Raw genomic sequence first — 12,724 nt, forward strand, 5'->3', positions numbered from 1 at the left:
TGTGCAGACTTGTTTATCAAGGAACATTATTCAATTATTTCATATCCTGAATGCAACTGTCCTTCAAATTCTTGGTACAAGTTTCTCAGCATGTACACATTGTATCAATGTCTTGTTAAAGAACCTGCATGAAAAGTCTAGTCCAATGCATATTACAAATTAATACAAATAATGCAATTACTTAGATGTCCAATAACATTACAGTACCTAGTCTTACAATATAGAGTTCATAAAATATTACACTGCAAGAGATTATAGCTCATTTCTTCTCTTCATCCAAATCACCTGTCTTCAGTTCCTCCACTTCCTCAACAAAAAATGCATCTCTCCTCAATCAACTGGGGGAGGTGATGGCCTAGTGAAGTATTATCACTCGACTATTAATCCAGACACTCAGCTAATGTTCTGGGGACCCAGCAGATGGTGGAATTTCAATTCAAGGAAACAATTCCTGGAATTAAGAATCTACTGATGACCATGACTATTGTCAATTGTCAGAAAACCCATCTGGTTCACTAAAGTCACTTAGGGAAGGGAATCTGGCGTCCTTATCTGGTCTGGCCTATATGCGACCCCAGAGCCACAGCAATGTGGTTGACTCTCATCTGCCCTCAGGCAACTAGGGATGGATGGGCAATAAACTCTGACCAGCCAGTGACGTTCATGTCCTACAAATAAATATAAATTTTTTAAATCCCCCATTTTAGAAAGCATGCCTTAAGAAATTTTAGCTGACATCATCCAATTTAATGGAATTTAAACATAATAGAGACTCATCTCTGTGCCTTGCATACTTGATTATTGGGTCCTGCTGTCCTCTGCCAAAATTGCTCACTATTCCAAGGTCATCCTGGAATGACATGGCTTCTTTTCTGCAGCACAAACCATCTTAACTCCTTTGCCCTGCCTCCTCCACCTTCACCTCTTAACAACTGCAAGGAGTTCCTGGATTTCTTTGTCATTAAGATTGAGACCATTCATTCTGCTGCTTCCCTTCCAAGCTTCCTGCAAGGACACACCACCTCCCTAGCCTTGCATTTCTATCTCTAGTTTTTTTTTAAATCTCACCTGATGTCCTCTCTGAGCAAACCTCTAGTAAGGTTTTGATGAAAAATTAGACTCCTGAAGTGTAAGTGAGACCGACATTTTATTATGCGATTACCCTGTGGATCATGGTGTATAAGTCAATCATTGAAAACTCCAAAAATCCTTAAAAAAACAGGAGTTGACTTGTACATAAAGTATAAAATAGGCAGTCACCATTTTGAAATGTGACACAAAAACCACTGGTAATTCATATCAAATTAATGTGGCATGGTTTGTTGAATGAATCAACTGTACAAAGCTATCTTTAACCATTAAAGCATTTTAAAACTGTCAAATGCCTTCAGCATCCGACAAGAGTTTATTGAATTCATTCGAGTAAATTTGGCTATGGCATCATTGTAAGGGTCCCACTCTGGATCAGATTTGGTGCTTTTGCTTTCAGAATCATCCCACTGCAAGAAATCATCTCCAACCACTGGACTGAATATTCTGCAATTTTTACTAATCTGATGACACTTTGTGCACGAATAGCATCTATTCCATTTGGCACAAGCATGGTCCTTGAATAGCTTGTTGAAGCATACATCCAATGGCTGAACTATGGACTTTAGACTCCCAGTATAACACAATCTAAGTGGTATTTCTTTACAGGCATATCTTGATCTCAATTATATGGAATCTGAACAAGTTCCACAATAATGAGCAGCATTCTTTACATAGATCACACATTATCAATCCGTTAGTCCACTCAGCCACATCTATTAAGCTGTTGGCATGGACATACAGGAAACGTAATGTTCAGAATGGTTTAATGTTTGAAAATTACTATAAGTTTTAATTTTGTTCCACTGTGAATCATGTCTCCCATTGTCTTGTTTTCATGTGGAACTGTTTTTGATCCTTTCTATGATACAGTTTGGCTGCTAGGTGTATCAAAATTCATGGGCGCTTTTATTCATGTTGCAGATGTTGACTTAACGGGTAGTCTTGCTTTTGCTGCTATCTGATGATGAATCCTCGAAACTTAATTTTGGCATCGATTCTTTTGGTAGACTGAACAATCCTGGTCTTCTGCCACAACACTAGACTTCTTCCATTTCATAACATGGCTACACAAACTAGCTATAGGTTTGAAATATTTGTCGGACTCAGGGCTTGATTTGGCCCACTTAAAGTGCGTACATACACACTGCATTTCTGCTGATGTAACCAATCCGACGATTCATAGCAGATAGTCTTAAAAATAAGACTACCCATTAAGTCACATCTGCAATGTGAATAAAAGCGCCCATGAATTTTGATACACCTAGCAGCCAAACTGCATCATAGAAAGGATCAAAACAGTTCCATATGAAAACAACAGGACAATGGGAGACATGATTCACAGTGGAACAAAATTAAACCTTAAGGTAATTTTCAAACATTAAACAATTCTGAACTTGCGAGGACCTATTCCAATGCATGCTTCTCACGATCAAGCCAGTGGCTGTTCTGATGGTGCATTTAGTCTTTGGAATTTTCTTCAGGGCAGATTCCTCCTCCAATTCTTGTGCCAGTATTTCACGAATATTGAATTCCCTCACTGCAGTACAGTTATTTCACAAGTTGGTAAACATTACGATTATTAGCATGAAAGCAACTTTGTACTTCATTTGTTATAATGGAGGATCCATTCCTGTTCATTACTAGACATGCCATGTGTGGTTTGCTCTTTGTGGATGTCTCTTAAGCTGCTGTGCATCTTCTTATAACATATTTCCTGTTTGATCCCGTGTGCTGACTTTCAGTATAAGTAAAATACGCATTCTGGGATGAAAAACTGGGGCCAACAGCAAAGCGTTACAGATTCAGTGTCTCAAATCCAGCTATCCGAAAACAGGAGATGTCCAAAACTGGACATTTTTATAAACTGCCATGCATTAAATTTAATTCTTAGATAAGATAACTTACTGGCTTGTTCGGCTAGGTGCTGCATTGGTGAGGGGGAAGTTATCAGCTTCACGCACTGGTCTTTCTCCATGCTCAGAGCAACCCTTGCCACAACCCTGCTTACCAGATCTGCATAGAATCTCCCAACCCGTAAACTGGTAAGATCCTAAATTCTACCCCAAGATTTCCAATGTTGAGACACTGCACCTGTACAGCATTTCGTAGCTGATGGGGTCAACGATTTTTGACACAGAAAAAATGGGTTTGTCTTGTACGCTGGGTTGACTTATACACCACAATCTCTGGTATCTCACCTTTATAGTATTTTGATGCAAGGGTAGACAAAAAAGTTAGATCTGAACTGTTTGTATCAGTTAGAAAATAATTTATGATTCTTTACCATAATCTTGACAATGTTACAAAAATCTTGCATACCAACTTACCCACCATTCTGGATCTTCCTCACCATCAACAATAATAATCTCACCCTCTGAAAAAGTGAGCTCATCAGGGTTATCTGCACTACAGTTATAAATTGCTTTCACACGTCTTGGTTTTGATTTCAACTAAAATAGTAGAAAACAAAGTATCACAGAAGAAAGCAGGCCACAAACATAAATACAATTATGAATGCTCCAGACTGAATGACTACCTAAAAAAAATACATCTTTAAGATCTGACATTCTTAAAGTAGACATTTATATGTCTACACATATAGAATAATTCTGGTTATATGACTCAATAATGCACAAAGAAACAATTTCAATAATGGTGGATAATCCAAATGTTTATGGGAGCTTGCCAAACCGCTACGCAACACATACAATAAGCAATATATTTCCACGTATCAGCTCTGCATTGATTACGGGCTGAATGAAGTCATTCATTGCACGGTTATCAGTTCTGATCTAGCCTGACTAGTAGTCAATTGCATCATGCTCGGAAACATGGCTTAGATGTATAATTTTTCCCTGCAGTATAATTTGTATCAATTTAATTTACATTCAAAAAAAAAGGTGGTTACCTCTATGGCTTTTTTATAAAGCTACACTTAAAAAATTACACTTAGTTGAGGTTTTCCTCTCCTATTAAGTACACCCTTTGCTAACCCTAATCTATTATTTCAATTGTCTAGGGACGGTTTTCAGCAGGATTTCAAGTAGCATATGTTATATGTTTTACATAGCATTAAAAATCTTGATTATGGTCTCTATGGACGGAACACAAGTAAAACAAAAACATGAGATAGAAGACAAAATTGACATGCATGTGTGAATTTTAAGAACGTTTCTTAAATAAAATAATGAGAACTGTTTTATAAGCCGTTCCATTTTCACTGACAGATGTGTAGTATTAAAAATTGAGCTACGAAAGTAGCTTATTCAAAATTGTTTTGATATTGTAGTTAAAAAGGTAATTATGCTTCTTTTTAAAACAGCAAGTTTGATTCTAAAGAAACCAGTGATTTTTGAAACTTTAAAGAATCAAGCAATTTTTGTTATTTAGTGTTGTTCATTATGTCCATACCATTTGAGACTTTCGTGGCATTGGTGCAGGAGCTTTGTTGGGATTTGCAGAATTAGGTGCATGTCCTGGTTTTTTTGGCGCAGCATCGGGTCCCAGAAAAGCATCTCCTATTGCATTGTGAATAAATACCAACTTTCAGTGAAATGTTAAACAAGAATTTTAAATAAATTTGAAAAAATCTTATTTTTTCCTATCATGCTTTCTGATAAGATTCTATAACAAACTTGCATTTATATAACACTTTTCACTATCTCAGGGTCCCAAAGTGTTTCATAGCTATGTTTACAGTATAGTCAGTATCATAATGTCCGACAATGTGGCAGTCTGCACACAGAAGATCCCACAAACAGTAATCAGTACAAGATAACCTATTTTGCTGGTGTTGGTTGAAGATAAATGTTGACCAAGACACTGGAAGAACTTCTATGTTTTCACTGAATAATGGAGGATCTTTTACGTCAATCTGAGAGGATGGTTTAACAGCTTAACTGAATTACAATTACTCAAGGTGCAGAACTCCATCAGTACTGTACTGAAATATCAAGCTAGTTATTTGTTCCAAGTCTGTTTAGGATTCAAACCTATGATGTAACTCAGAAGTGAGTGCCACAGCTAAGCCATATATAGAAAGATTTGCAGGACATTGATTAAATTAGGGTAAAATGCCTGGATTAAAGTAGGTTGAAAGTATGGTTGAAGTGCCTGCCAACATTCACCACTGTGCCTCATATATAAAACATGTGCATGCACTTGGCATGGTTCCATTTGCATCACCAACCAAGCATAACCCACTACCTTTAGGGAAAATGGAGAGAAAATTGGAAGGTTTCGGAACTTTCAACTTAAAAAAAATATATTGTCATAGCATATGGAAAAGCAACTTAAAGGTATTCACTATGTTTCCAAGTCATATAATAACAGATTAGTGATGCTATTTTTTCAATTTGGAAAAAAATGCAAATAAATTTTTTAAAATGTGGAAATACTTGCACTCATGAGCTAGAATAATCAGTTTCTTTTTTCATGCACTATTCAGTCAGGCACAAAAGTGAAAAAAAACGAGGCACAGAGATATTGAGATACCCCAAACAAAGGGAGTTTAGATAACTGGAAAAAAAATTAATCATGTATTTTACTTTCACTAGTTAGATCTCAATTATGGAATCTTCCATCAGCAATGTTGAATTTCTGATTAGAAAACTGTTCATTCACCTGACTGCATTGATTGTACAGATCCAGGTACTGTAGATGTTCTTTTAACTGTAGATGTTCGATCCGAACTGTGAACAGATGGCAAAGATGTTCTAAAATTAGCATAAAAACTTATTCCATCATGATACATTTCTGTAATTCTTTAGGGGCAATTTGCGCCACCCATTTCACTTCAAACAATTGTGTTCAAGCTGAGGATTGAGAACCTTATACCAGCAAGATGGCCAAACAGTTTTTTTTTCAAAATTCCTAGAACCAGAAAGGAATAATTTGTTATTTATAGGTTATATGCTATGACTGAGAATAATGAAATTCACTATAACTAAGAACTTTAAAATGTAAATTCTTCTAACTTTCCCTGCAGTCTTCCATTTTTAGTTTCCATACACTTTCCAGCCATAATTACTATGGGTTTTTGATCCAAGGGAGGATAAAATGGCTGCTACAGAATAAGAGGATACAAATTGAGATATTGCTTAAGCAATTTCCAGCCCAAATCAAGAATGGAACAATGAAGAAATTCACATGGAGGTCACAAGGTAATTATAGATGAGGAAAACTATTTGTTTATTTCAGCCGGTTCACCGAGAAAAATCTGCAATCCTTTCATGCAACTCAAATATTACCAACTGTTTTGCTACCACAATTCAACTATCATGTCAAACAAATTTAGTACCATTCACCATATTTTAGTTATATACGTACACTGTTAATATTGAAGCTAAATAAAGATTACTGTACCTGAATATTACTGAGAAGAGAGACATGCAAGGTTTTTGTCTTGCACTAAGCAGAGACAAATGCAAAATACATTTGATGAGTACAAAATGAAAAGTATTGGGAACATGTCTCACTTTTCAGTAATATTCGAGCTCTGTACTACCAAATGATTGTTTGTATACTTGAAAGATTCTAGTCACAAGCTACAGATAATGAAAATCTATTACCTTGCCGTTGATTTCTGCTGTGAAATGCGAAGTGGTGGCTGTGGAGGCAGTGGTGGTGGCAGTGGTTTTTTATTCTGAGCAGTTTGCTGCGGAGAACCTTGCTGTTGTGGTTGAGCTTGTGGTTGTTTTACCTGCAGACTCATTGCTTCAATGACACTGCTCGTCTTTGCTACTGGAGTTGGTGGTGAAGGGTCTAAAAGATTTTTAAAAAGATAAAATAAAGTCTGTTGGAATACTCGGTGGGCCGAATGGCCTAATTCTGCTCCTATATCTTATGAACTTTGCATCTCCCAACTATTAGTTTCCATTGGCTGGAGATAGACTCCCAGGCACTTGCCACAGCAGAGACTGAGAATCATAGATCAGAGACTGAGATAACTAGTAATTTGTAAAGTTACACGGCCTTTACTTGTATCCAATCTTTGTGCATGTGGGTGATGAATGAGAAAGAGAGATACGTTGGGTTTAATTTGGGGTAAATGTGTGAGCATAAATAACCTTTATTTTAAGCTCATCAAAGCTTGCTGCAGAATTATTTTATTGGAATGCACATTCCAATGGTTGGAAAAAAACACCTCCTTCCATACAAAACATACTGATTATGGACAATAAGCAAATATATTCTTCCATAACAGAATTGGGGTTTGCACCCATAATTTAAATCCATTGGAGCAAATGAACCAAATCTGACTTTTTTAAAAATTGGAAGGAAAAAGGAAAGGTTACATAGCCAATATTGTTCAAAAATTGCCTTTCATACAGCTTTAAAACTCAGGAACGAAGTGTTTCAAAAGTCAGAAATGCAGCTATAATGGCTGATGACTACAAACTAACTCACAAACCTCTAACCCGAAACAAATTTGCATCTGTAACTCCTAACAGCTAGGGAGAGATAAGATGAGGGTGGATGGAACAGAGATAGACTCAAGAGGAAAGGAGAGTAGAGAAGATAGGGTAGGGAGCAATCCTCAACTTTTAAATGGAGTTGCATGGCAAGTAGACCAGCCGGAACCCTATCTGCATGTTTCCAAAGCTGAAAGACAGACACATTTAAAATGTGCCTTGAAGGTACTGAGCCCAGACTCAAATATGCAGGGGTTAGGAAAGAATACGTGCCAAGATTTCTGGCACAAAGGGAAAATGACTCTTTTGGTATCACAAGCTCAGGGAAGAGAAATAACCATTTTTAGAGACACTGGGGGCGATTTTACCATTTTGATTCTAAATGCTGAATCTAGGTGTAATTCAGATCTAACTTGTAAACCTGTTCTCAAGCGCCCCCATACGGACTCAGCCTAAAAAAAGTCACGAGTCTGAATCGCGCTGTGGGTGGGGCTTATCGTGCCCAAACACTGCTCTGATCGGAGTCTTCAACTGCGTGTGCACAGTAAAAAAAACAATTTGAAAAATGCTCCCCTGCCACATCGCTCCCGGGCCACAAAAAGCGGTCTGGGAGTGATGGTCCCCACAGACATCACCCCACCCCCACAACATAACTGTCCCCATTATCCACCCATCCGTTACCCAGACTGATTGCGACCCCCCTACCCCATTCTCTCCCCCCCCCCCCCCCCCCCCCCCACCGATCACCCACTGAGTGGCAGCCGACCCCCCCCCCCACCAAAGAATGATCTGGGCCTCCCTCCTCCATCCCCCCCCAAAGAATGATCTTTGCCGAGCATGTCTGTTCCACGCCGAATCTAGACGGGCGAACACGATGATAAAGGGGGAAATGCAGGTAAGTTTGGGCATCCAGCTCTAAGTCAATTTAAATGCATGCAAATGCATTTCGGGTGTGGTGCCGATCACGGCCATTTTCGGGCCTTGGTAAAGTGGGAATCTGTGCGGAGACAGTCGCGGATCGCACTATTCGCCTCACGCCCGACTTTACCAAGTTTCTGCGCCCGAAAATGGGCGCAATGCGATGGTAAAATCGCCCCCACAGAGTGTCTTCAAACACTGATATGATGAAGGTTGCTGAGATGCCATCCAAAAGCAGAACACACCATAGTGTTGGTAAAAGGGCTGACCGACATTTGAAGGTTCCACTAGTAAAAATTGACCTACAGAGTAAATTAGTCTCCAATGCAGTGACGGTCAGGGTTGTTCTAAGCATACCCATAGAGGGGACAGATCGATTGCTGGGAAATGATTTGGAGAGATGATGGGAACTGGCTCAGAGAGTCCAAAATACGAGACCAAGGTAAAAGAAGAGAAACAACAGAATTCTGCTCAGCTGCAGAGAACTGAGGAAGTCCCTAAAATTGTACAGGGGGCAATAGGGTAAATAAGGACTAGGGAAACAACGGGAAAGCCAGAGGACTTTAGAGGCTATTAAAGGTAAAGGGGGTCAGAATGAAACCAGTAGAAGCTGAAGAGGACAAAGCCAGGCTAAGGGAAGGTCTGTGAAAAATGAAGTGGCTAAACCCATGGTCTGCTTAGTAGATAACTAATTGAAGGATTTAAATACGGACAGAGAAAGCCCACAGACAGCAAGATGTCTCATCAAGTTGAAGTGCCACAGAGGAGTGCAATGGAAACTGGCCAAAGTAGGGTTCCAAAGGATAAGGGGGCAGACTGGGGACAAATCCATCTCCGAGGTCAAAGTAAAAGGGAAGTCAATACACTCTAGGATGAGCAACATTTGTGAAAGCCACAAGTAAAGTACAAGTGCAGTTAACAATGCAAGGTCCACTAAACAACCACAGGATCAGGTTCAATACCTAAACCCACCTAAACCTAACAGTTCAGCTCCAAGTCCACTGATAGAAACATAGAAGATAGGAGCAGGAAGCCATTTGGCCCTTCGAGCCTGCTCCGCCATTCATTATGATCATGGCTGATCATCCAACTCAATAGCCCAATCCTGCTTTCTCCCCATAACCTATGATCCCATTCACCCCAAGTGCTCATGATGAAATGGTGCAGTGGGAAAACCCACACACCTCGAAGGAATTTTAAAAAAGCAATATACCACACATCATCCTAGAAGCAAAAATCATCAATGGGCCAGAACCTAAATTACCAGACCTATGGTTTGTGGAAATAACCATTAAAGAGTTAAGAACTCTACAGGCAAGGCAACTAAGTAACAAAACAATTTACAAATGGCATGCTTTGAGGCAGAACCTAGGCTGATGAAAGCTGACCTCTCCCCAGGAACCGACAGGCAACATGAACTCTAACTGTAAAACGCATGAAGAATGAAACATGGTATATTAAGGAACCCCACCAGGTAACAATCATGGATTTTACAAAAAAAGATATGACCATTACAACTACAACAGGAGTGGACTATAAAATGTATGTATATTATCTCCTGCTTCAGAGAAACCATGTATAAAGCATCAAAATTCAATTTCTTTTCTTGTGCAGCAGAGGCATGCCATGCCCAGCACCAGCACGATTATTCTAAATTTCAAACTAATTTTACATTTCTAAAAGCTGGAAAAAAGGCTGGAAAAAATGGCCACCCAAAGTTACCCATCTTCTTTGACGTATTAGAATCACTCCCCCATCTCAAGAGGAAAGAAATCAAAGAACATTCTAGTCTGACGTAAGTCAATATCCTTCCTTGAAACTAATCAAATGGGTATTGTCCGAGTGTCTCAAACCCTCGGAGATTACAACCCACAACACAGTATGTGGAATCATGAACAGCACGCTTACTTGGAAAACACATTGAACTTATGAAAAACTACATGGAGACTGCCATTTTTTGTCTGTTTAAAATTAGCTAGGAGTTCTGATGGAAGTTCCATCAAATTAACCAGAAGCATCAGTATAGCCATGGCATGAACCAAACTCAGGAACAAACTGAGGCACTAGGCACCCAGAATACATTGCCTGTTCCAGTTTAAAGTTTGCCTAAGAACCAACCTTCTAGCTAATTGACTACAAGAAACCTCACAACCTGCTGTGAACCCTTTGCTTTGCAAGGCCCTCACTTCAACTTTAAATGATCAAATGCATTCAAAAGACCACAGATCTGTCATTTGGAACAGCAAAGTCATGAATCAGAGATGGAGAAAACTGTCATCTGTAAACATGCATGACCTTCATCTGTGTCCAATCTCAGTGTGTGGGGGTGCTACTGAGACCAAGTGTGCCTGAGACATTGCGTTTGATTCGGGGTAAGCATGTGAGAATAAATAACCTTTATTTTAAACACACCAAAGCTGGCTGCTGAATTACTTAATTGCAATGTACATTCCAAGGGTAAGAAAAATACACTCTTTTCCATACAAAACATACAATTATGGGAAGCAAGAAAGCAAATGCATTCCGTCTGCGGCACTGCTAAAAAAAAAATCCAGTAGCAAGATAAACTCCCTTCTATTCAGTTTTCATTTCTTTTCATACTATCTTCCCAGGAACCACACTGTCAAATTCAAGACTTAATAAAACGTGTCTCCTACAATGTTTGATCACATTGTCAGTAGAAACAGTGTAATTAAGAAAAAGGGAAACAAAAATTCATTTTAATCAACTACAATGTGAGTGTCTGCATATGAACCGAAATATAAAGACATGATTAACCAATATATTAGAGATGAATAACCAGACACATACTTGCTGTTGCTGATGTTACTCGGACTGGGGGTATAGGTGGATGAAGGTTTGGTGGGTCTGAAGCAGACCGTTGCCTGCTTGCTGTTTCCATTCCAAGTGATGCAGGCTTCCAAACACCAGTTGATGTGATCATTTGAACACCAGGAACTGAACCTTGGACTAAAGTCAAAATGCAGACAAGTTAGACTTAGATTGCATAACATAGCATCCTTTGCCGTAAAATGTTATGAACCTTTTTCATCAACACTTTTTACAAATAAAATAAATTTCTGTGCCAACATAGTAAATTTAACTGACCACAATTTACAAAATGTGTATTGTTAGGCATCTAAATTCCAGATCTACAACTCAGAGATACCTACATTCATCCAACTCTGGCTCCATGAGTATTCTTGATTTTAACTGCTCCAACCTTGGCAGTCATATCTTCATCTGCTGAGACGCTAAGGCCTGGAATTCCCTCCCTAAACCTCTCCACCTCTATCTGTCCTTCGTCCTTTAAGACTTCTCTTAAAACCTACCTTCTTGACCAAGCTTTTGGTCACTTGTCCTAATATCTCCTTATGCGACTCAGTGTCAAATTATATTGGATAACTGTCCTCTGAAGAACCTTGAGATTCTTAATTACATTTATGGCACAAAACGAATACAAGTTATTGTTGTGCTCAAGTAAATTGGTCCTAGTTCACTTCACGTTCAGTGCAAATCTTGTGACCTCAATTTAGAGACTAAGGCATAGCTGGTTTTGAATCTTAAGTCTTCAGTACTACAGCCAGGCTGTTATTAGGGTATCTGCTATATTCAGTGCCTTCAGCCATTTCTTGTGGAGTGAATCAAATTGTCTACAGATTGGCATCAATAATGAGGACCTCAGGAGGAGGTGGATCATCCACTTGGCACTTCCGTTTGAAGATGATTGCAAGTGCTTTAGCCTTGTCTTTTGCATGGTTGTTGGTTATGGGATCACTTGACTATAGCATGCTATTTCTGCTTTTAGCATCCATGCAGTCCTGTGCTATAGGTTCATCAGGTTGGAACTTCATTTTCAGGGATGTCTTGTGCAGTGCCTGGCATATTCTCCTGAATTCTTCATTCAACTAGGGTTGGACCCTGGCTTGGCAGTAACAGAAGACTGAATTCTACACCAGGCCATAAGTTACAGATAGTGGTTGAATACAATCCTTCTGTTGTTGATAGCACACAGCACCTCATGGTTTGTCAGTTTTTCACTGCTAGATCTGTTCTGAATTGTGCAGATTTAGCAAGCAGTAGTGCAAAATCACAAAATGAAGGGTGTCCTCAGTTAATAGCCAGACTTAGGGTCCGATTTTACCATCGCGTTGCGCCCATTTGTGGGCAGGAAATCTTGGCAAAGTCAAGTGTGAGGCGAGTAGTGCGATCCGCGCCTGCCTCCACGCTGGTTCCCCTTTTACCAAGGCCTGAAAATGGCCATGATCGGGACCACGCCCAATGCAGGCATTTAAATTAAC

At 39.2% G+C, this 12,724-nt stretch overlaps 1 protein-coding gene across 4 annotated transcripts in view; it reads right to left on the minus strand.

Moving 5' to 3' along the window:
• Nucleotides 1-12,724, minus strand: part of asap2a (ArfGAP with SH3 domain, ankyrin repeat and PH domain 2a) — a 164,836-nt gene that overhangs the window by 3,601 nt on the left and 148,511 nt on the right. For all 4 annotated transcript variants that reach the window (XM_078213169.1, XM_078213168.1, XM_078213167.1 and 1 more), the window contains exons 23-27: nt 11,235-11,393; nt 6,663-6,855; nt 5,716-5,783; nt 4,504-4,610; nt 3,420-3,542 (exon numbers count right to left, since the gene is read on the minus strand). In XM_078213169.1, coding sequence (XP_078069295.1) covers nt 3,420-3,542; nt 4,504-4,610; nt 5,716-5,783; nt 6,663-6,855; nt 11,235-11,393 — 650 coding nt within the window. The remainder of the gene's footprint in view (nt 1-3,419; nt 3,543-4,503; nt 4,611-5,715; nt 5,784-6,662; nt 6,856-11,234; nt 11,394-12,724) is intronic.

This window comes from Mustelus asterias, chromosome 5, assembly GCF_964213995.1.
Source record: "Mustelus asterias chromosome 5, sMusAst1.hap1.1, whole genome shotgun sequence".
NCBI lineage: Eukaryota > Metazoa > Chordata > Chondrichthyes > Carcharhiniformes > Triakidae > Mustelus > Mustelus asterias.